The sequence below is a fragment of the Grampus griseus genome (genome assembly GCF_964374135.1).
Source record: "Grampus griseus genome assembly, chromosome: 1".
In the NCBI taxonomy this organism is placed as follows: domain Eukaryota; kingdom Metazoa; phylum Chordata; class Mammalia; order Artiodactyla; family Delphinidae; genus Grampus; species Grampus griseus.
Window position 1 is genome coordinate 150,939,331 of NC_139017.1, and position 26,220 is coordinate 150,965,550.

At 38.3% G+C, this 26,220-nt stretch overlaps 1 protein-coding gene across 1 annotated transcript in view; it reads right to left on the reverse strand.

Annotated features, from left to right (window-relative positions):
- RLF (RLF zinc finger) overlaps positions 1-26,220 on the reverse strand; it is a gene marked incomplete at its 5' end in the record, with an annotated part of 82,965 nt that overhangs the window by 9,337 nt on the left and 47,408 nt on the right. Inside the window, 2 exons of the mRNA XM_082673238.1 lie at positions 290-431; positions 6,189-6,325. Coding sequence (XP_082529364.1) covers positions 290-431; positions 6,189-6,325 — 279 coding nt within the window. The remainder of the gene's footprint in view (positions 1-289; positions 432-6,188; positions 6,326-26,220) is intronic.

Sequence of the window (26,220 nt, forward strand, 5' to 3'; positions counted from 1 at the left end):
AACACTGTTCTAGGAAAAGGAGATATAGGGTGGTTGAGGTGACAACCAAGAAACATAATCTTTCCCTCCTCCAGTGGTCTGTCAAGTCAATCACTATTTCCCATGAAAAAAAATTGTAGATTCCTAGGAAGTAAGTCTGTAGAAACAGCTAGATATGTCCCATTCCATAACCTTATTAAACCCCATTATTTCTCATTTTCCCTTATTTAAAAGGAGTTTCCTGAGAAGTTATCTCCCCACTCATTTCTTCCCTCCACAACAATCAGCATAAAAAGCATAAATTACTCACTTCAGTTTGTATAACTCTAATCAGGCAAAATAAATGCTGCTGTGTTTTAGCTATGACACCAAACTGACGACAGCGCTCCAAAAAAGTGTCTATAGAAGGATCGATTCTTCTTTGCAGTTTACTCCAAAAGAGAGTCAATTCCCTATAAAAAGAAAGATTATGGTAAAACATTTAAAGCAACTGGTATTTGCTACCCCAATTTTTTGGTTTGTGAAAAAGTGACAGTAAGTAAAACCTAGAAGAAAAAAACTCTATATTCTGCTTCCTCTCAAACTAGTAAAATTATTAAGAAGAATCCTCCTTGAAAATTCCCCCACTTCTTTCTTCTTTGTACCTGGGCAAAAATAAAAACAACAAAAGACTACTTCCTTTATGCTGACATTTTCAAAGACTTACTTAGATCCCATCTTGTTCCAAAAGGTTTTACCCCTTACATTGGTAATTATACTGACTGAATTAAGCCCTGTCCTAGTGCGCAAGGATCATCAGACATCAATACGCTGCCAACAAAGTGTATACAACTATGAAATATTCTAATGGTATAGTACTTCACCACGTTAATCTCATGGGCCCTTTACATCTCTAAAATGTCATGATGCTACTTAGGCCTGTATCTTGGAATGATAATATCTTAAATATTACTAATAAAATTATTAAAATGGCACTCTTGGAAATGGCTAAAATACAAGAATCCCACAAATATTCATTATGAAAATTAAGAAAAGCTTGAAAAGAATAAGTTAAATAAAAGTACTGAATGGGCTAAGAGAAAACTCTAAAGGAAAAGCACTAGAAACTCAACAAATGCCCAGAATAGAAATGCTAATGTTAATATGAAATGTGAATTCAAGGAAAGTTCCTTAGCAAAACAGAAGAGAATGCTATCACTTTAAAAAACGTGACTGGGGACTTCCCTGGTGGGGCAGTGGTTAAGAATCCACCTGCCAATGAAGGTGACACGGGTTCGAGCCCTGGTCCGGGAAGATCCCACATGCCACGGAGCAACCAAGCTTGTGCGCCGCAACTACTGAAGCCTGCACACCTAGAGCCCGTGCTCCGCAACAAGAGAAGCCAATGCAACGAGAAGCCCGCGCACTGCAGCCAAGAGTAGCCCCTGTTTGCTGCAACTAGAGAAAGCCCTTGTGCAGCAACGAAGACCCAACGTAGCCAAAAATAAAATAAATAAATTTATTTTAAAAAATTTTTTAGGGCTTCCCTGGTGGCGCAGTGGTTAAGAATCTGCCTGCCAATGCAGGGGACACGGGTTCGAGACCTGATCTGGGAAGATACCACATGCCGCGGAGCAACTAAGCCCGTGTGCCGCAACTACTGAGCCTGCGCGTCTGGAGCCTGGAGAGGCCGTGACAGTGAGAGGCCCACGCACCGCGATGAAGAGTGGCCCCCGTTCGCCGCAAGTGGAGAAAGCCCTCGCACAGAAACGAAGACCCAACACAGCCAAAAATAAATAAATAAATTTATTAAAAAAAAAAAGTTTTAAAGTGACTCTTTTCTGTACAACCTCAATGGATACTGTGTATTTGTTAAATGATTTCCATTAAAAAATAATATTATTTTCATGAGCCTGTTTTAGAACACTAATATCCTATTATTGCTATTAACACAGACTATTCCAGGAAACGATACAAACCCAAAGCTTAAGAAATGAATACACCTCTTTTTATAATAGATTTAAAAACAAACATGTTTAACAGAACGTATTTTCTTACATTTTTAAGGAGGTAACTGGGATTCTCATATGGTAAAATTCTTACGTAGATATAAAACTTGCTTCAAAGATTGAAATAAATATGTCTCAAGACATATATGATTAAAGCTTATAATATTTAATGATGGAAAATTTGAGCTATATATAACAAGTAAAATTAACTTAAAATGCCTTTAAATATTTGTGTTTGGTGACTAGCATTGCTTTCCTAACCAGAAAAAGTAAAAACTGAGAACAGCTACCAGGCAGGCAAGTAACTGGGGTGACTGTTCATTTTTAAACTTAGAAGACTGCTTCATTCACATGTAAGCATGTTACTTATAAAACTTTAGAGAATAATGCAAAATTCTGAATAACGAAGGAAATGGAGAATTACATATGCTCTCAGATAAAGTAAGTACCTACCAAAATATATGTGAAATCTATGCTATCTGAAAAGCACAAAATTATCAAAGCTAGTAAAACCTGATTATGAAGATAAAAGGGTAAAGGATATCTACTATCTAAAATTCACCAGCTAGCTACAAGTTTAAAGTTAGGCAAATCTGATAAAGTGATAAAAGGCAGGTTGAGAATTAAAGTCTCTCAAAATGATTTTTTTTTAAAAAATCAGAATGTCTAGGGCTTGATTTATTCCAAATTTAATATTTCAAACTCTAGTTAACTCCAAATAACCACGATCAAAAAAGAACATTTCTATCATGTGTTTTATATTTGTACACTTATTTCCACAGTTACAACTGAGCGATTTAAAACTATTACCAAAACAAACTAAAACTACTATTACCCACCCAAACATACAAACATGCCTGACACCATGAAAACCGGTGGATTACTAGTGAGAATGCCAAGATGTCACTTTAATCATCCATTCAAATCTGCACACTGGAACAATGAAACCACCAACAGCAACTTATAGCCTCCTGGATCATACATGCACTAGGACAATACTTCTTCAACCACTACAATGATGTGATTTTTTAAAAAATGGACCACCATTAAAGAATGTATTGAAAATGATTCTACTATATGGATGCTTCAGATGATTTACTGCACCCTCAAATTAGCCCACCGCCTACCTCAAGACAACAAATTATATACAAATTCATAAAAATTGGAGAGGAAATTTAGTTCTATTAATAGTAGGAAACACATTTTGGTAGACATCCAGCTACCAAGCAAGAACCTTAAACTGCACTGTTTCTGCAAAGCAGGAGGCCCACAATGTCAAACTGTGATCTAGAATTTAGGTATTTTAGAAATGAGGCAAAGAAAACTTCGTGGAATTAAGGAATGACCACTCCCTAAAGAGGGCTCCTGCAAATACAGATGATTCTCATGACTTCATTTCTCCTCTAAAAAATTCAGTTAAATAAAACATGAATGGATATCTGGATCTGGTCTTCGCCAGGTGCTGGGGACTGAATTGTAAATTAGACAACATACATGACGACCCTGGTATATCACAGTCTAGTTGGGAGAGAAGCGACACGAAATTACATCTGAAGAAACACAAACATACAACATAAAAGATTTAAAGCTCAGAGGTGTTACAGAAACCAAAGGTCAACCTATCAAATACTCACTGAAAGCTTAGTGTAGAGGTTTAAGGTTCAACTGTATCATTTTATTTTAAAGAAGCAGCAGCAATTACACATCTGTATGTACACTGTCCCATTCAAAAGGGTTATCTTTCTCACTTGCATGGCTACTCTAATTATGTTACCATTGCTAGACAAATATAGGGAACTCATTCCTCCAGCACTTCTTTGATTTTTGCAAATAGCCAAAAATCTTTCGGGGTTAAGCTTAATGAATAAGCTGAGTGATATACATTTTGAGATCAGTAATATGGTAATTGCTATAAAGTAATGATATATTTTATTGTAATTTGTAAATGTCTCTGAAGGAAATTTAAAAGAATAAAAAACTGTTTTGGGTGATAGTTACATAGTTTCCCTTTCAAATATCTTCAATGGTGACCAAATTCAAGAATGACACTTAATAAATTCTAATATGTGTATTTAAAATAAGTGCCTGCTTTTATTATCATATTCCAACTTTACTGTCATCAATAAAATACCAATTAATAAAAAATTTTTTTCTTTTCTAGACAAATACTCCCAAATAGCCTACTATCTTCAACACAGGACACCTCTAGCACAACAAAAGAATCTATCCTATTTGAACAGAATTCCTGGGACTCATTTTCCTTAGTAAAATTCACTGTTTTTATGTTATGGCTATGCTAACTCCAATATCCCACTACCACCGCCTCCCCACCCACCCACCCCCAAAGCCTTTGAAAACAACAGAAAGGCGAAAAAAATGTTTTAAAATTCTAAAATTTTATATTCTATTTCCCTCTGAATTGCTTGGAAGAAGCTTACTTTTAACAAAGTGTGAAGTGATTTAAGATTTTCTTTCCTCTCCTTTACTCATTATAGCTCCTCAGGAGGCCAATAAGAGGGAAATCCCTTTTAATCCCTTCCTGCTGCAGGAGAACAGCATTAATCCTAGACTCACTAAAAAAAAGGGAAGCTATATCAAGAATATTAAAAGAACTGTGTGACTATAGTTTGAAAAACACTTTATAATCTGTAACACATCCCATACGTGATTTAATGTATTCTTTGCACTAAAAACCTCGCTATAGCTAGCAGATATTTTTTTCATTATACGCAAAGAAAACAACTGTAAAAAGAAAAAATAGGGGTTATTCCACAAGTAAATACATCTGCTTTACTGAGGTTAAATCTCTAATGAATGAAAAACAAATTCTTCTACTTGATAATGATCAAAAATCTCACTGCTCTGCTAAAATTCTTTTTACTTATAGCACTTTTTTTTTTTTGGTTAGCTAACAAAATGCCCACAATGATATTTAAGCCCCTATCCCAGTATCTCCTTTCTCAGAGGAGATATAAGTCTGGCACAGAGGACTTAGCAGAAGACTGCGATGTGAATTCTGTCCCTGTGCCAAGAAAACAACTGCACAGAAGAAAAGCACTGTATTAGGGGTCAAAACGCCTGGGCTTTACTCTCTCTCTACCACTTTAGCTCTGAGACTGTGGGCAATTATAAGACTTCTCAGATCCTGTTGATCCTCCACTGCCTTATCTGTACAATGATTATTAGGAGGATTGGGAGAGATAATTTAAGGAACTCAAATAGTATTTGTATAAAAATTAGTAAATAAAAAGAAATACAGCAACATAGAAAATACTAATAATTATAAAACTTTATAGATATACACAGATGCTCCAAAGGAAGATCAATAAGGGCTGAAGTATATGAAAGGTTTTATTAGGTTTTCCTAGATACAAAATGCTTACTTCCAACTTCAAGCCATTCTTAGAAGCTCCTCTAATCAAGGTTATGCAAATCCAACCCATTCTTTGAATTAAAGCTCAAATACTACCTCCTCCCTGACACCTTCCTTAAACACTGGTGTACAGTGAGCACCCTTCTCTAATCTCTTACAGTGTTTTCTGTACCACTAATCTGATACTTATCCATAGAGTCTTGCATTTTAGAGGTTTCCTGTGTACCACATTTGTCCTGCTGTCCTAAATAGTTTCAATACAGTTAGGATGAAAGAACCAAGGGTTACACTTACTGTGACCTTTTTAGCAACTAAGTACTCTGTAGGCAAACAAGATATAAATTGAATTAAAACCAAATAATGCAATTGTGCTAAATAGTACCAAAGTTGCAAAAAAAGATTACAATTCAAATGGGTTTCCTTCTCTAGTGCAAGTTTGACCTAGAAACCTAGATAATTAGTGAGTTTCCAAATAAGACGGGAAAAGTGACTATCAGAAGATGTAATAAATGTAAAGGAAAACAACCTAACGCCAATTTGGTTTACACGGCCATAATTTTATCTTCAAAGAAGAAGATATATATTGAAGTTAACAGACAACTCTCCATGGAATAATCAAGAGGAGCTCAGACTTTTTACTCTTTCTTTATTTTTGGACTCTCCTGGAAAAGATTAAACCAATAATATTTTTAATTGAATGGTTTAGCTTTTAAGAAAGATTTAATTCTCATGTCATCATTTAATCTGCTTAGTCTTCAAGTTTGAAATAAACCAACATTTTACATAAACCCTAAATGCTATATACTATGTACTAACAAATAAAGGGAATAAAAACTAAATATACTTACCAAGAACAATATACGCTTGCAGTTTGGAGCTGCTGGGTAAGGTAAGTCGTACAAAGAACAAATGCTGTGTTATCCTGACCCTCGGATTCCAGATTACATATGATGTCTAGTACCTCCTTGCAGTCGACCTTTGCAATCTATCAAAAATGAGATGACTAAGTCAAAAAGAAAATGGTGACTTTTCTGTAAACTTTGTTATATAACATGAAGCTTCTTTGTAACATTTTCTATCTTTGGTAATTGATGAGGCAAGAATTAAGGGAGATATAATTTTCTTCTACTAACTAATAGCTGAGTCTTCTGGAATAAAAATTTCATGTAAGAAATTATTAAACAGAGAAGAGAACAGATGCTATGAGGAAGTTTCACTGCAGTCCCAACACAGATAAAACATTTTTGTACAGTTAAAAAAATTACTCATGAACATTGTTACTATATAAAAGAATCAAATTATGTATAACTTCAGGTTATTTTCACCTTTAGTACCATCAACTTTTTTCCCCCCGTTTTTTCTTTCTTTTTCAATTTAATTCAAGTCCCTCTAGTTATACAGAAAAATAACAAGCTTACCCTTACTCCCAGTAGGGCTAAAGGAGGCCAGCTGAGAAACTTTTAAATATAAATACTATATCAACATATCATTTTTTCATGTAATTAAGGAAAAACTATTTTGTATAACTGAGTTTTTCACACAACTAAAACACTTTTCGAAACACATCTTTTTCATTTACACTATTTATAGGAATCTTAAAAAAAAACAAAAACAACCAACCTCTGGGCAAATCAGTAGAATTTTCCGGGGCTCTTTTTGTATAGTGGTAAAACAGTAGATTAAGACTTCTGAAGACCCTTTCTCACTCTCTATTTTATCATTTCCCTGTCTTAATAAACAGAATATGAAGAACAGAGTCTATTTCATGACTGTGTCAGCATTATAAATGTCAATTATACTAGGCACCAAATATACAAAACAGTGATACTTTCAGGACAAATGAAGTGTGTATCAGGGCAAATGAGGCATATAGAGTTTAGCTCATCTCCTTCCAGAGTGCTATGCAGAACCACTCTGGTGGTTCTAAGTCTCTAATTTTAGTTACACCCTCAGGTAGGCAAAGAAAGGCTTCTTTCTCAGCTTAGCTCAAATGCCATTTTCTCACTGAATCCTTCCCTAATTGCTAAAAGCACGTTTGAATCCCTGGCAAAAACTCTACTCTCAAATTCTCCTTTGTAGCATTTACCACAGCTGCAATTCAATCATTAGTTGAACAACTTATTAGCATGTCTTCTCTGCTAGAATATAAAATCCATGTGGTCAGGATTATGTACATCTTGTTCAAAACTCAGCACTTATCACAGTGTCTGGAACATAGAAGACACTCAGTAAATACGTGCTGATAAATGGAATAAATGAATCACGTTTAATTTAAAGGTAAAAAGTTCATGTTTAAAAAGTGAAACTTATTTAATACTGTGTTTTCTAATCTTTGGAAAGACAATGCAATGACATAATAAGCAGTGTAGTGCAGTGGTTAAAAGCAATTATTGTAGAACCAGACTATATATACATTCTCTTCCCAGCTCTATAGCTACTAGCTGTGTGATCCTGGATAAGTTACGTAACTTCTCAGTAACTTAGTGCCTCAGTTTCCTCATCTTTAAAATGGGAATAACAGAACCTTCCTCATAGTTATTATAAGAATTTTTAACATGTGTCAGTACAGCACAGTGACTATAGTTAATAATACCATATTGCATATCTGAAAGTTGCCGAGAGTTTATCTTGAAAGTTTTCATCACAAGAAAAAAATTTTTTGTAACTATGTATGGTGACAGATGTTATCTAGCTTTATTGTGATGATCATTTCACAATATATACAAGTACTGAATCACGATGCACACTAAAACTAATATATGTCAATTATACCTCAATTTCTAAAAATGTGCTATGTGTACCTATTAGAGCTAAATTTAAAAAATATATATGTTTTAAAAGGGATTGGCAGGGCTTCCCTAGTGGTGCAGTGGTTAAGAATCCGCCTGCCAATGCAGGGGACACGGGTTCCAGCCCTGGTCCGGGATGATCCCACATGCCATGGAGCAACTAAGCCCGTGCGCCACAACTACTGAGCCTGCGCTCTAGAGTCCGCGAGCCACAACTACTGAAGCCCACGCGCCTAGAGCCCACGCTCCGCAACAAGAGAAGCCAGCGCAGTGAGAAGCTGGCGCACCGCAACGAAGAGTAGCCCCCGCTCGCTGCTACTAGAGAAAGTCCGCGCGCAGCAACGAAGACCCAGCACAGCCAAAAATAAATAAAATTAAATTTAAAAAAAAAGGAATTGGCAAAAAGGAAGCACTTTAAAAGTGCTGTTAAAAATTGTTTTCATTGGGCTTCCCTGGTGGCGCAGTGGTTGAGAGTCCGCCTGCCGATGCAGGGGACACGGGTTCGTGCCCCGGACTGGGAAGATCCCACATGCCGCGGAGCGGCTGGGCCCGTGAGCCATGGCCGCTGAGCCTGTGCGGCTGCAGCCTGTGCTCCGCAACGAGAGAGGCCACACAGTGAGAGGCCTGCGTACCGCAAAAAAAAAAAGAAAATTGTTTTCATTAAAAGTAATAAATAAAATGCTAGACAAAAAAATTGTTTTCACAAAATATATAAATTTTAAAAAGAAAAAATAAAAAAGAAAGTGAACCTTAAGAATACTAGAAAGTGGGCTTCCCTGGTGGTGCAGTGGTTGAGAGTCCACCTGCCGATGCAGGGGACACGGGTTCGTGCCCCAGTCCAGGAAGATCCCACATGCTGTGGAACGGCTGGGCCCGTGAGCCATGGCCCTGGGCCTGCGCATCCGGAGCCTGTGCTCCGCAGCGGGAGAGGCCATGGCAGTGAGAGGCCTGCGTACGGCCAAAAAAAAAAAAAAAAAAAAAAATAATAATACTAGAAAGTATTTCAAAAGATCACTCTCAGATGCAAAATCACTCGATGTAAATTTGTATCTAACGAGTATTGGGAGGGAAAGTTAAGTTGTTAAAGCCTAAACATAATTAAAGTTAAGCTCAGGTTTCAGGGAAAAGAATAACATCATACATTATGAAGATGGAATTATACTGATGCCCTAAACAACCATATCCTCATCCATAGCTGAATGAATCAGAAGGGTCATGCAGAGAGGAAATGCTCACCACAGAGCCACTTCAAATTGTACTGACTGAAGGACCAAAGTGAGAATTCACAGCAAGTAAAACCAGCTGTTCCAGAACAGCCACCACCTACCATCCACACCATGTTAAAGCTCCTGCTGAAAACCAAGAATTCTAAAATTCAATTTTGGCAGCAATATAACATCTCCAAGCTGAGAAATAGCATGAGCAGCTCTCTATGCCAGACATATAAATCAGAATGGAAATAACACACAACTTATACTTCTAGAATATTTTTTATCCATTTCAAATAACTTTTATTGTATTTTCTCATTTTATCAACATGGTAAGATCTGTAAGACTGGCAAGGCTTTCTGGATATATATCTGAAAGAAATGACTTGAACAGTATAGTTTTTAGTTTGATTAGCTTCTATTTATTAGATTTCTCCTGATTATAAAAATGTTTATAATAGAAAACCTGAAAAATATAGAGAATAAAAATTAGCCTTAGATCTTACAACTCAATAATAACCAATGTGAGTTTTACTCCAGTATTCTGTCTATACACACTAACTGTATAGCAAACAATATATGACTACTGCAAATATGTACCTATTTTAAAGAAAGGTTGGATTGTGTTGATTGTATACCTGTTATTTTACCCTAATATTCTGGTGTGACTTAAGCAAGAGTTTTTATCAGTCCACAAGACAGACAGGAGAGGGTAAGTGGATTGTCGAGGCAAAGAGAGCAATAAGGAGATGTGAAGAAGAAAAAAAAAAAGGCAGTGATGGGGCCTCCCTCGTGGCGCAGTGGTTGAGAGTCCGCCTGCCAGTGCAGGGGACACGGGTTCGTGCCCCGGTCCGGGAAGATCCCACATGCCGCGGAGCGGCTAGGCCCATGAGCCATGGCCACTGAGCCTGCGCGTCCGGAGCCTGTGCTCCGCAACAGGAGAGGCCGCAACAGTGAGAGGCCCGCGTACCGCAAAAAAAAAAAAAAAAAAAAAAGGCAGTGAAAAAGTAATAATAATGATAATAATACTTCTAAATCTTATACAGCATTACTATATGTCAGGTACTGTTCTACAAATTCACATAAACATCCCCAGATCTACCCCAGATAATCTGGCTCCAGAGTCCATACTCTTAGCCACTATGCTACAGTGAGATGCTTTAACAGTGGAAATGATAATACCTTATTACTGTGTGCTCTTTGAAGGCTTGGAATATGGTGACTGTTCTATGTCCAAGGGTAGTCAATAAACATTTACTGAATCAAAATGAATGGATAGTGAGCAGAACCAGCCAAGAACTCAGAAGCATGTGAAAGACTATTCAGGCTCATTCATTCCACACCATGTTCTCACCTTAAGCCTCTTTCAAATCCTCACCAGTCCCCTCAGATCTTTCCTTATCAAGGTCTACCTCATAACAAAAGTCTGATAAACTTAATGATACAAAAATATAAATCATGCGTAAGCACTATCAATGACATTGGAATTCACCAGAATCAAAAATTTTTAGGATACAGACAAGAAGTGGCTAATGCTGGGAACTCAGGTGTCAAAGATGAAAACATATCACCTTACCCTATGAATTTTTTTTTTTTTGCGGTACGCGGGCCTCTCACTGTTGTGGCCTCTCCTGTTCAGGAGCACAGGCTCCGGACGCGCAGGCTCAGCGGCCATGGCTCAGGGGCCCAGCCGCTCCGCGGCATGTGGGATCTTCCCGGACTGGGGCACGAACCTGCGTCCCCTGCATCGGCAGGCGGACTCTCAACCACTGCGCCACCAGGGAAGCCCCACCCTATGAATTTTATATATAATGGTTACATACTTTCCTGCCAGCCCTGGTGCTGAATAAGGAATAAAAACAAAGAGTTGGACTTAACAAGAATAATGGCTTAAGGGCTCCCCTGGTGGCACAGTGGTTGAGAGTCCGCCTGCTGATGCAGGGGACACGGGTTCGTGTCCCGGTCCGGGAAGATCCCACATGCCGCGGAGCGGCTAGGTCCGTAAGCCATGGCCGTTGAGCCTGTGCTCCGCAACGGGAGAGGCCACAACGGTGAGAGGTCCACATATCACAAAAAAAAAAAAAAAAGAATAATGGCTTAAAATTCTCCTGTGACAAAGCACTTAGAAATCCTGGATAAAACACAACAAATATGTTTCCTAAATACATAGCTGAAAACTCAAGAAAGAAGTTTAAGTGTGAATGGACAACTGCCTTAACTTGCTGGGTTATAGATAATTTCACTAAGAGGCTTGGGTTTTACAAGTCGTGGTTAGGAGATGATAAAGCCTGAACCTGAGAAGTTGGCACTGAGCCCTTTGGCATAAAGTTGGAACCCCTGAAGAACTAAAAACTCAGAGAAAGTGTAGACTAAAAAAAGGTGGGCGGGGGGGGGCAGGGATATAACAGGAAAATGTATTTGTCCACCTCAACCTGGGTTCTTGTGGGATCAAAAAAATTTTGAGAATTTATAATCTTTCCTCGTTCAAACTTGGAGTCTGATATAATACTATTGTCTAAAAAACCCAAACTGAGAAAAACAAATAAAATAAAAAGAAGATTCTGGCTGGTAATATCTTTAAATCACCCGGCAGAAGCAAACATAAACATGATTTATACAGATATATGCTAACTAAGGCCTATGAGAATTCTAAGACATAAAGTATTCCCTACCCCCACTCAACCCGCCAAAACTGAGGCTCACAATCCCAAACTATAAAAAGCACAAATAAACAAGCCACTCCAGAAAATGTCAGCACATACAATAAACAGCAAGATTAGACGCCTGAGAATTGCAGATTACAGAATGCACAGCACAAAGACTGAACCCTAACCATGGACTTTGGTTGGTTAAAAAAAAATTAAATAAGGGCAATATGAGTTTGATAATAACTCGGGAAAAAGAGAGACAGAGACAAAAACATGGAAGAACCTTCAATGCCAATCTGAAGCCAATCTGAAAAGGCTACATACTATATGATTCCAACTACGTAATATTCCGGAAAAGGTAAAACTATGGAAGCAGTAAAAAAATCAGTGGTTGCCAGGGCCCTGAGAGTAGAGAGTGAGGGATGAATAGGTAGAGTATAGGAAATCTTTAGGGCAGTGACACTATTCTATATGATTCTGTGATGGTAGATACATGTCATTATACGTTTGTCAAAAGCCATAGAATGTACAACACCAAGAGTGAAGCCTAATGTAAACTACGCATTTTAGTAAATAATAATGTACTGGCTCACCTACTGTAATAAATCTAACACACCAGCTGCAAGACGTCAATAGGTGACTCTGGGGGTGAGGGAGAACATATGGGAACTCTGTACTTTCCACTCAATTTTTCTGTAAACCTAAAACTGCTCAAAAAAAAAATCTAACGATTAAAAAAACCCTTTGATCATTTAAAAAATTAAATTGTCTTTTGATTACTGATTATTAAAGAGTTCTACATGTATTCTGGGCTCAAGTCCTTTATCAGATTATATTACATATATATGGTTTGCAAATATTTTCTCTCCTTCCGTGGATCAACTTTTCACTTTCTTGACTGTGACAAAGTTGGATGAAGTCCTATTTACTTTTCCTTTTGTCACCTGTGTTTTTGGTGTCACATATAAGAAACAACTGCCTAATCCAGGGTCTTAAAGATTTATTCCTATATTTTCTTCTAACATGTTACAGTTTTAGCTATTACATTTAAGTCTATAGGTCATTTGGAGTTAACCTCTACATGTGGTATCAAGGGTCAAACTTCATTCTGTTACAAGTAGATACCCATTTGTTAAAGAACGAACTACTGAAAAGATTATCCTTTCCCCCATTGAATTATCTTGGCATCCATGTAGAAAATCAACTGGCTGTAAGTGTGAAGGCTTATTTCTAGACTCTCTCTTTTTTTCTTTGGCTGCACCACACAGTATGCGGAACTTCCCCGACCAGGGATCAAACCCATGCCCCTGCATTGGAAGCACAGAGTCTTAACCACTGGACCACCAAGGAAGTTCTATTTCTGGACTTTCAATTTTAGTCCATTGATCTTTTCGCCTACCCTTTTGCCGGGAAAACACCGGCTTGATTACTGAAAATTTTTAGTGAGCTCTGAAATAAAGAAGTGAGTCCTCCTACTTTGTTCTTTTTACAAGATTGTTTTGGCTATCCAGGGTCCCTTGAATTTCCACATGAATTTTAGGATCATCTTATCAATTTCTGCAAGAGAGGAAGGCAGAATTTTGACAGAGATAGCACTGAATCTGAGGATCATTTTGAGGAACACTGCCATCTTAACAATACTATCTTCTGGCCCAACAACATGGGATGTTGTTCCATATACTTAGCTTCTTTCAACAACGTTTTAAAGTCTTCAGTATACAGGGGCTTCCCTGGTAGCGCTAGTAGTTGAGAGTTCGCCTGCCGAAGCAGGGGACTCAGGTTCGTGCCCTGGTGCGGGAAGATCCCTCATGCCGCGGAGCGGCTGGGCCCGTGAGCCATGGCCGCTGAGCCTGCGCGTCTGGAGCCTGTGCTCCGCAACGGGAGAGGCCACAACAGTGAGAGGCCCATGTACCGCAAAAAAATAAAAAATAAAAATAAGTCTTCAGTATACAAACAAGTCTTGTACTTCTTTTAAAAAAGTTATTCTGGGCTTCCCTGGTGGCGCTAGTGGTTGAGAGTCCGCCTGCCGATGCAGGGGACTCGGGTTCGTGCCCCGGTGCGGGAAGATCCCACATGCCGCGGAGCGACTGGGCCCGTGAGCCATGGCCGCTGAGCCTGCGCGTCCGGAGCCTGTGCTCCGCAACGGGAGAGGCCACAACAGTGAGAGGCCCGTGTACCGCAAGAAAAAAAAAAAAAAGTCTTCGGTATACAAACAAGTCTTGTACTTCTTTTAAAAAATTTATTCTGGACTTCCCTGGTGGCGCAGTGGTTGAGAGTCCGCCTGCCGATGCAGGGGACACGGGTTCGTGCCCCGGTCTGGGAAGATCCCACATGCCGCGGAGCAGCTGGGCCCGTGAGCCATGGCCGCTGAGCTTGCGCGCCCGGAGCCTGTGCTCCGCAACAGGAGAGGCCACAACAGCGAGAGGCCCGCGTACCACAAAAAAAAAAAAAAAAAAAAAAAAATTATTCTAAATATTTTATTCTTTTTGATGCTATTGTACATGGAATTGTTTCCTTAATTACATTTTTTGTACTGTTCATTGTTAGATGTACATAAATAAAAATGATTTCTGTATATTGATCTTATTAGGATCATTTATATACAAGATCGTGATATATGCAATTTAGAAATACTCATACATCTTCCTTTCCAATCTAGATGCCTTTTAACTATTTTCTTGCCTAACTGCTCTGGCTAAAGCTTCCAGCACAATATTTAATAGAAGTGTCAAAAGCAGACATTCTTGTTTTGTCCCTGATCTTTGGGGAAAACCACTCAATCTTTCATCACTAAGTATTATGTCAGCCGTGGGTTTCCTCAAATGCTCTTTATCAGGGTGAGGAAGTTTCCAGCTTATTCCTAGTTTGCTGAGTGTTTTTAACACGAAAGGGTGTAGGATCTAGTTAAATGCTTTTTCTGTCTCTTGTGACAAACATGTAGCTTTTGTCTTTTATTCTATAGCACAGCATTTACATATAACCTACGCACATCCTTCTGTATACTTTAAATTACTTCAAGAATACTTATAATACCTAATACAATGTAAATGCTATAGAAATAGTTGTTGGAGGGGGCAAATTCAAGTTTTGCTTTCTGGAACTTTCTGGAAACTTCCCCTGAAGATTTTCAATCCACAGTTGGAGGTGGAACCCATGGATACAGAGGGCAGACAGTACTCCTTTTTCTATACTGCTGGATTTGTTTTGCTGGATTTTGTTGAGGATTTTTGCATCCATATTTGTTACAGATATTGGTCTGTACCTCTCTTTCTCTTGTTATCTTAGTCTGGTTGTGGTTATCGGATAATAATGGCCTCACTGCATGAGTTTGGAAGGATTCCGTCCTCTTTTATTTTCTGGAAGACTTTGCGAGGGACTGGTGTAAATTCTTCTGTATGTTTTGTACAATTGACCAGTGAAGCCATGTTGGTGTGGGCTTCTCTTTGTGGGAAGTTTTTAAATTACCTACTCGATCTCTTTACTAGTCATAAGTATATTCAATTTCTTTGTGAGTTAATTTCAGTAGTTTGTTTCATTCTAAGATTTGTCCATTTCATTTAAGTAAATCTAACATTTTGGTGTATAGTTGTTCATGGTATGCTCTTATAATCCTTTTTATTCCTGTAATATCATTAGTCATGTCCTTTTATTCCTGATTTTAGTAATTTGAGTATTCTTTTTTTCATGTTCAGTCTAACTAAAAGTTTATCAATTTTGTTGATCTTTAAAAACAAACTTTTATTACTTTTTGCTATTGATTTTGTATTCTCTATTTCATTTATTTGTACTCTAATCATTATTATCTCCTTCCTTCTGCTAGCTTTGGGTTTAGTTTGCTCTTCTTTCTAGTCTTTTAGGGCAGATGGTTAAGTTATTAATTTGAGATCTTTTTTTTTGGCCACACTTGCGCAGCTTGCAGGGGGATCTTAGTTCTCCGACCAAGGATTGAACCTGGGCCACAGCAGTAAAAGCCCAGAATCTTAACCACTAGGCCACCAGGGAACTCCCAAGATCCTTCTCTTTTTAAGATTGACATTGTACAACCGTAAATTTCCCCTAAGTGCTGCTTTAGTTGCATCCGATAAATTTCAATATGTTGTGTTTTCATCGTTCATCCCAATGTGTTTTCTAACTTCCCATTTTTTTTCTTTGATCAACTGCTTATTTTGAGGTGTTGTTTAATCTCCACAGATCTGTGACTTTCCCAAATTTCCTTCTGCTACTGATTTCTAATTTCATTCCACTGTGGCCAAAAAACATACTTTGTATGATTTCAATCCTTTTAAATTTATCAAAGTTTGTTTTATGGCCTAACATATGTCTATGCTGGAGAACGATCCACGTGCATTTGAGAAGAATGTATATTCTGCTGCTCTTGGATATTCTATAAATGTCTGCTAGGTCTAGTTGGTTTATAGTACTGCTCAAGCCTTCCATTTCCTTGTTGTCTAGTTGGTTTATCCACTACTGAAAGTGGGGTATTAAAGTCTCCAACTACTATATTTGAATCGTCTATTTCCCCCTTCAACGCTGCCAGCTCATGTATTTTGGGGCTCTTCTGTTCCTCAGATTGAGTAATCTCGATTGACTTCTTTCTCTTAAGTTTGCTAATTCCTTCTTCTGCTAATTCAAATCTGACATTGAGCCTCTTCAGTGAATTAATTTCAATTATTGTACTTTTTCACTCCGCAGTCTCTATTTGGTTCTTTTTTTCTATTTCTTTACTGCTATTGTCTACGTCTTGAGACATTTTTCTCATACTTTTCTTTAGTTGCTTTAGTTCTTTGAATATACAGTTAATCTTCATTATTTGCAGATTCTGTACTTATAAATTAGCCTACTTGATGAAATTTATTTTTAACCCCCAAGTTCAATACTCACAGTGCTATCACAGTCATTCACGAACATGCATATAATGGCAAAAAATTTGAATCCTCTCTTGAGCATGTTCCCAGCTAAGGTCAAACAAGGTGTTGCTCTGCCTTTTTGTTTCAGTTCTCATACTGTAACAAGTATCTTTTTCATGTTCTATTTAGTGCCACTCTTTAATGTTTTTGTATTTTTCACTGGTGATTTCACTGTTTAGAATAGCCCCTAGTTGTAGTGCCAAAGTGCTGCCTAATTTCCTAAGTGCAAGAGACTGTGATGTGCCTTATGGAGAAAATACATGTGTTAAATAAGTTTCAGGGGGCTTCCCTGGTGGCACAGTGATTGGGAGTCCACCTGCTGATGCAGGGGACACGGGTTTGTGCCCCGGTCTGGGAAGATCCCACATGCCGCGGAGCAGCTGGGCCTGTGAGCCATGGCCGCTGAGCCCGCGCATCTGGAGCCTGTGCTCCGCAACGGGAGAGGCCACAACGGTGAGAGGTCTGCGTACAGCAAAAGTTTCATGCAGGCATGAGTTACACTGCTGTTGGCTATGAGTTCAATGTTAATAAATCAATAATATAAATTAAATAAGGTATCTTTAAATGGAAGCACACATAAAACAAGGTTATGTATTGATCATATGTGACGAGAGGCTTGCAGGAACCTAACCTTGTATTTCCCCTAGGAGGAATGGATTCAATATAAGCTAATGCAGTGTTTGCAGTGACTATATAGAACATAACTACCACAAATTGAGTGTATTTGCAACAACTGATTTAAAGTTCCTTTTCTAGCAAGTCCAGCACCTGGGCATCCTAAGTTTCTGTTGGCTGCCTTTTTCCCTGTGTATGGACTACCATATTTCTTTATAATGATAAGTGGATATTTTAAATAATATATTGTGGCAACTCTGGAAATCAGAATCTTTCACCTCTTTGGGGTTTATTATTGTTACTGTTTGTTTAGTGACTTTTTTGGAATAATTCTGTAAAGCCTGTATTCTTTGTCATGTGTGGCCACTACAGTCTGCTTGGTTAGCTTAATTCAAGATGCTGAATATGTTGCTTAAATGCCTTGAACAAGCAAGTCTCTCTGCTTTTGCCAAGCAGATGTGTGTGTGTGTTGGGGAATCCTTTCAATATTTCAGAAGGCAGTTTAAAGCTCTAACCTGCCCTTCATTTCCTACTTGTGTGAAGCCTCAAGGTAACCAAGAGGTGAGGGATTAGAGCCTTCTCGGGTCATTCCTTGACAGACATACAGCACTATACATTTGTGTTACCTGCCAGAGTACTAGGAATATATCAGAGGTTTTCTAAGTCCTCTATGGACATCTTATACCCCAGTTTTTCTTTTTAATTTTTTTTGTCAGTCTTGTTAAGCCCAACTGGTAATTCCTCCTCAGACAACTGTCATGTTAAACAATTACCAATCATTATTTTTGATAAATGCCCCGGGACAGAACTTTTGGTAGAGTGAGCTCTGAGTCAAATAAAGACAAATCCTGAGAACACAGCTTTTCAGAAAGTTGCCAAGTAGGTCAAATAGTGACAATTCTGTGGGGATGGGCTTTTGCAGAGTTCCAAAACCATTCTGCTTCCTCGGGTGGCTGCTAGGCTGCTGGTTTTCAAGGTTACTGTGAAGCTAGGGAGAGGGAAATGAGAAGTAGAGCAAGTTAAAATGCCACCAAGCTCACTGTTCTGAGATTCATGCGTTTTTCTTGAATAAAACTTCCAGGATTATGGTAAGCCTTTAGTTAATTTCCAGAGTTCTACAAAGTTAATGCCCTCCACTCTCTGGTTTCAAATGCTGGTAACTTGGAACTCAATTTCCAGCACAGGCCTTTCCCCAAGCCTCACATTGTGTGAATACTGTCTGCTGTTGCTCTCCTTTGTGTCTTTTCACCTCTGTATTCCCAGTGCCTAACACAGTCTCCAGTGAATATATATTAAATGACTGGAAGGCATGACTGCATTATTTCTTACAATAACATCCGAATCTAATATTATCTCAAAATAAAATGCCTAATTTCATTTAAAAAAGAAAAAAGATCACCTCAGCTATTGCAGAGAATGAATTTTGGGGACAAGAACAGATGCAGTTAGAAGGCTTTCACAATAATCAGCGAATTAAACAGCAATGGTATGACAGGTAGCCAACTGGCATAAGAGAAGGTGGGTAGAGATGGCTTATTTGTCTTCTTAAGTTATCTTTATGCTTAGGCTAACCAAGGTAAACTAGTATTCTGGCCAGTGCCATTACTGGAATATTTTAACATTTATCTTTCTCTAGAACTATGGTTTTCAATCTATTATTTTCCTGATCAGTTCCGGGGTATAATGCAAATAATTTGTTCCTAATAATGGATTTTAAAAAACAAGCTGGTAAATGGTTTTTTCAAAAAGGAATCAAAGTGGAAGTTATCCACATAATAAGATTTCTCTCACTTGCATCCCTGAGTAGGAGAAAGGGTGGAGTCAGTTAGCAAGCCTCCATTTCATGTAACCCTGGGTCTACTTTGGAGAGAATCATCCCTGTTAGGTTCATAGACATCACCTGGAAAAAAGGTTGTGCTTCTAAAAACCAAGTTTCTTTTAAACTGCAGCAATACCACAGACCAACACTATGATATTGAGCGGTCACTTGTATGTTTCCTAAAGATATAAATGGTCACTGATGCTTCTAGTTAAATCCTATGACTCTGAGTATCTGAGAGAAGCCTGAATTGTCCTACTGAATTCTTGAAAATGACTGTGTCTGACTAACTCTCCATGATGACCCCTCCAATATAATCATATATCAACCAAAACACCCACACATAACCCATGAAAGTAACAGCAGAGATGAGATCCAAATATATACTAAGTTTTAGGAAGATGTCTCTTCAAAGCTTTTTAAAAGAACTCTGCTTTCGGAGATAAAATATTTAAATAGGCAAATCTTCCACTTCTTCATAAAGGCTTCTACCTTTAGTGTATTTTCTGAAAGTACATCTCATTCACCATATGACCATAAGGATACATAAAGTAATATTATCGATTTTAATTTTAATTATACACTTTATTATTCCTTGTTCAGGATCCATCTTAATGTTCTTATTTAAGGTACATCTGGGGACTTCCCTGGTGGTGCATTGATTAAGAATCCGCCTGCCAATGCAGGGGACACGGGTTTGAGCTCTGGTCTGGTAAGATCCCGCATGCCGCGGAGCAACTAAGCCTGTGCACCACAACTACTGAAGCCTGCAGGCCTAGAGCCCTTGCTCTGCAACAAGAGAAGCCACCGCAATGAGAAGCCCGTGCACTGCAATAAACAGTAGTAGCCCCCTTTCGCCGCAACTAGAGGAAGCCCGCGTGTAGCAACGAAGACCCGACACAGCCAAAAATAAATACATAAATAAAAATGTAAAAAAAAGGTACACCTGGAATCTCTATGCTGTTGTTTACTGTTTCTTCTACTCCCAAACTGGATTCCTAATGGGTCCTGTTTAAGTGTCTTTGCTCTGTTTATCATTTATATACCTAGTGACTGTGTCAATTCCCAACAGTGTTAGACTGGTGAGTAAATCGGGTCCTGTTTGTCTTTTCCTTTCCTCATCAAGAGAAGAAGCAGGCCTTGTAACCACATCAAACACTGAAGATGCAGTTCATTCAGGGATCAAGACTGAAATGAACCACTTCTTTATCTGTGCCAAGAACTCTGCAGACAGATTTCTTGCTCTTCATAATAAGAGAAGTGCTTCATGTCTAAAACATCATTATCCTTTATACTATATGTGGGAAACTTGACCTTTGCAAAGATTTCCTCTTTCAGTAATAAAAAATATACACATAGGAAACATCCACTTGCGACACTAGGCCATGGCCAAGTCTGTAACCTTCCTTAAAATCCTTTCATATGTAGGGACTTCCCTGGCGGTCAGTGGTTAAAGACTCCACACTCCCAATGCAGGGGGCCCGGGATCGATCCCTGGTCAGGGAACTAGATCCCACATGCCGCAACTAGGAGCTGGCACACTGCAGCTGGGGATCCCACACACCACAATAAAGATCCCTCGCGCGGCAACAAAGATCGCCTGTGCCATGGCTAAGACCTGGTGCAGCCAAATGAATGAATAAATAAATATTTTTTAAAAAATCCTTTCATATGTAAAGTGAATAACAGTGTCATCTCATCCAATTCTAAATAAGGTATTTACAACCTAGAACTTGAGGATTCCGTGGAGTTCTAAATTTGGGGTTCTGAATTCTGGCTTTCAAGCTGACCCCATCAATTAATCTTAATTGTACGTGTTTGGCTAAATCTTCCCCAGCAGAGGTTTCCTATTACACACACCCATTATTGTGATACCCACAGGTGCCAAAATATAAGTACTTTTATTCCCAGTTGTTACTCAAGTTAATTTGACTCTTCTCCTGAACTCAGCTGAAGTAGATAGCAAATGTTGTGTATAACTTTGCTGCCTTAGAACATGTGCTGATTTTAAACTCCAATTAACGAACATCTAGTGATTCACTCGTCCTTTCCCAAAGCAAATTTTTAAAGATTTCTTTAATTCTGCTCTCACTTGCAAAAGAAAGCATCGCTGGATAAGAGACTAATTATGATGTTACCAGTGTTCCTTTTAAAATAATTTTATGATGTGTGCCCAATGTTGTCACATTGACATATTTAACAAATGAATCCCAATCATTATAAAAATATTTTAAGTTGCACCTATACATAAATGTATAACTATGAATGGAATGAAAATACCACCAAAATGTTTCCTGTTAGAACATGACTCATCAGTGTTTACCAACTAGAAGTAAGCTGTACAGTGTAAAGAGAGCTGGCCAGGGAGCCAGGAGATCTGTGTTCTAGCATGGGCTTGGACTTAATAATTAGCTTAATGAAGGTAGGGCCTTGGAAACATTACCTCTTGGCCTCAGTCTCACCATTGGTAAATCATGGAAGGTTAGACTAAATGATATTTAATGGTTTTAATACACTAGGAAATCTGAATCTTGCATAGCAAAGGTCAGCAAACATTTTTTGTAAACACCCAGACAGAAAATATTTTCAACTTTGCGGGCCAGATGGTCTTGGTTACAGCTATTCAGCTCCGCCATAGTAGAGCAAGACCAGTCATAAACAATAAACAAATAGGCGTGACTGTGTTCCAGTAGAACTTTATTTACAAAAACAAGTAGCTGGGTGGATTTGATCCACAGACCACAGTAAATCAGATCACATTTCCAATAACCCAGTTCCTTGCATTCTCCACAAATCTGTTGAAAGGAATTAATTCTATAACTTCAGGAAGAAATCCTGTTTTCTTGATTTGTTATTAATAAACCAGGAAAGATCCTGTACAAAGCATCCCATATCCTCCCTGTTCTCCCATACCCCCTTCTTCTTTGCCATTCTTGTCAGTAGCAGAGCAACCCCATTCTTCCAGTCTCCCAGGTCTTATGAGTCTCATAAAGGGATCTCTGCACATTATCCCTTATTTTTGTCCTGTCAGCAAGTCCCATCCTTTCTCCTCTTGCTAACTCCAATCTCTTCTCCTAAATCTAATATATACTCTTTCTGTCTATGCTTCCTAAAACACTGTTTCAGTCATTTCACTTCCTATTTTCAAAACCTTCCTAATTTCTACTGCATTGAATCTAAGTTCAAATGCAGTAGAGTTTCCAAGGCCTTACTTTTCCCTATGCAACAGGTCTTATTTCTCACAAGACCTAAACATCCACTCTCTGCCCCAGGCAAGGTGTCCCCTAGTGGTTCCCTACAAAGTGCATATTCATTTCTGTGCCTTTACTACCACAGTCAGTTATCCCCAAACCATTCTTTCTACCCACCCAAACCCCACCATTATTTCAAGGTCCAACTCAAGGATCAATTTTTATAAAGCCTTATACGCCAGTCCACAAAGATATTCTCTACCTCTACACTTCTACAGAATTCAGAGGCACTATCGTATGGCTTAGTACTTATCTTCCTATTACTGTTTCTGGCAACCAAACTAGACCATGTACACCCTTATGTATTTGCCAATGCTTAATACAATGCTAAAAACAAAATAGGTTTTGAATAAACAAAGGTTGAGAGAGAGAGGAATCAAATCCAAGGTCTAGCATTTTTGCTTCTTCTGAATTCTTTTGGCATATATCAGGTGCTGAGAATAACCATTACTCCATCTTATTCTGGTTAAGCTTCCCAAACACATGATATTGCAGCTGTTATTAGAGGTAAGCAGTCTCCCATCTCCTTACCCTTCCCAATATTGCAAACAAATAAATTTACAGGCTTATATTTAGTCCCTACTATGTGGCTACGTATTTGTCTAGGATGTAGAGATACAGCAATGGACAAACTTATGTCTCTGTCCTTACAATGTTTTCAATCTAGTGGGGGGAAACAGAGAATAAGCAAATATTATGTCCAGAAATAGTGGTATGTACTATAAATAAAAACAGGTAGGTAAGGAGGCAGAGAGTGATGGGGGCCATTTTAGATGGATTTGTATATATTTATAATAATTGACAGGAGATATTTATTAAAGAAAAACAAGACTGAGTAGGGGGAGATAGGGTATTATTTTAGGTGGGACAGTGAGGAAGGACTCTCTGATATGGCAATATTAAGGAGAGTTGTGAATGATGTAAGGGAATGAGCTATCCAAACTATCTTGTGGCAGGGCATTCCAGGGAGTGATCTAACGCAAAACTCTAAGGTAGGAATATGTTTGGCTTGTTCAAAAAACAGTAGAGACAAGAGGGCTGGAGAGGAGTGAGCATTAAGCTGTACAAGATATAGTCAGAGGGCTTCCCCGGTGGTGCAGTGGCTGAGAGTCTGCCTGCTGATGCAGGGGACACGGGTTCGTGCCCCGGTCCAGGAAGATCCCACATGCCGTGGAGCGGCTGGGCCCGTGAGCCATGGCCGCTGAGCCTGCGCGTCCGGAGCCTGTGCTCTGCAATGGGAGAGGCCACAACAGTGAGAGGCCCGCATACCGCCAAAAAAAAAAAAAAAAAAAAAAAAGCGATATAGTCAGAGATGGTTAGACAAGTAGCCAGGGGCCACGGCACACAGAATATAAAGACTTCTGGATTTATTCTGAGCAAGACAGAAAGCTATTGAGTGGTTCTGATCAAGGAAGTGACATGGCCTGATTTACGTTTTAGAGATTATTCTGGCTACTTTGGGGAAAAATAAAATGTAGAAGGCAAGAGTGAAAGCAAGTACACCGTTCAAAGGCTTCTAGATTCATCTTTGTATCTCCAATGCTTAAGACAGCATATGACATACAGACACTTAGGTATACACCACCTAGAATAGTATTTATCATCCTATATCTTTAATATAATATTAGTGGTAGTACACCAAACTCAGGTTTGAATCTCAGCTTATCTACTTTAAGTTTTATAACCATGAACATATTACTTAATCCGAGCCTCACTTCCTTACCAAAATGGAGCTACCTAAGAGTTGTGAGAACTAAATGTGACAGTGTATACATAGCATTTAGCATAGTGCCTAATACATGGTAAAAGCTCAAAAAAGTGGTAGCTGGTTATTCTCTACCCACCTCCTCCCCCTCCAACAATGAGAATATAGTTGGAAGGCAACTGACTTCATTTATATTTATTCTTATATTTTTATTTCTTAACTATTGTCTTTTTTTAAAATTAATTTTTATTGGAGTATAGTTGTTTTACAATTGACTTCATTTAGAGGAAAGCTCATAAAAACAAAACAAAGCCCTAATACCAGGAATATCAGGAGCTTAGTTATGGACATGTTAAGTTTAAGATGCCATTAGCCATGCAAGTCGAGATGGTGATTAGGCAGTTGAATATATGAGTCTGGAGCTCAGAGGAGAGGACTGAGCTGGAGATAAAACATCTGGGATTCAGGCCATAATTGGCATTTAAGACCGTGAGCCTAAATGAGATCACCAAGGGAATACGTGTAAATAGAAAAGAGAGGACACAAAAAGAGTCCTAGAGTAATATAACATTCAATCATCAGAGGGAGGAGGAGGAAGAGCAAGTAGAAATGAGAAAGATCAATCAGCCAGGTAGATAGAAAACCAACAGAGTATAGTACCCTAGAAGACAAGTGGAAAAATCTGTTAAAAGTTTAAAAGACAGAGTTAATAAGTCAGATGGAGTAAGGTGAAAACTGGGAAGTCATCATTGGATTTTTTTCTTCCAGTTGTATTGAGATAATATTGACATACAGCACAGTATAAGTTTAAGGTGTACAGCATAATGATTTGACTTACATACATCTTGAGGCCATTATCACAATAAGTTTAGTGAGCATCCATCATCTAGTACAGACACAAAATTAAAGAGACAGAAAAAAAACTTTTTTCTTGTGATGGGAACTCTTAGGCTTGACTCTTTTAACAACTTTCATATGTAACACAGAGCAGTGTTAACTATATTTATCATGTTGTACATTACAATCCCGGTACTTACTTATTAACTAGAAGTTTGTACTTTCTGACTGCTTTCATCCAACTCCCCTTCACTCCACTCCTCACCTCTGGTAACCACAAATCTGATCTCTTTTTCTATGACATTGTTTGCTTTTGAAGTATAATTGACCTACAACAGTATGTTAGTTCCTGTTTCACAACACAGTGATTCAATGCTTCTATACATTTCAAACTGATCACCACAATAAGTCTAGTTATGCTATGTCACTATACAAAGATATTACATGGTTATTGACTATATTCCCCATACTATATATTTCATACACATGACTCATATATTTTGCAACTGGAAGTTTGTACCTCTTAATCTCACCCATCTATTTCTTTCCTCCTCCCTGCCCACTCTCCTCTGGCAAACACCTGTTTGTTCTCTGCATCTAGAACTCTGTTTCTATTTTAAGTTTGTTCACTTGTTTTGTTTATTTAGACTTCACATATAAATGAAATCATACAGTATTTGTCTTTCTCTGTCTGATTTATTTCACTTAGCATAATACCCTCTAGGTCCATCCATGGTGCAAAAGGCAAGATTTCATTCCTTTTTATGGCTGAGTAACATTCCATTGCATATATGTATACACACACAATGTGAGATATATATATATATATATATCACATCTTCTTTATCCATTCATCAACTTAGGCTGCTTCACATCCTGGCTACTGTAAATAATGCTGCTATGAACATAGAGGTGCATATATCTTTTCTAATAAGTGTTTTGGTTTTCTTCAGATAAATACCCAGGAGTAGAACTGCTGGATCGTAAGGTAGTTCTATTTTTAGTTTTTTTGAGGAATCTCCACACTGACTCCATAGTGGCTGTGCCAATTTACATTCCCACCACCATTCCCTTTTCTCCACATCCTCGCCAACACTTGTT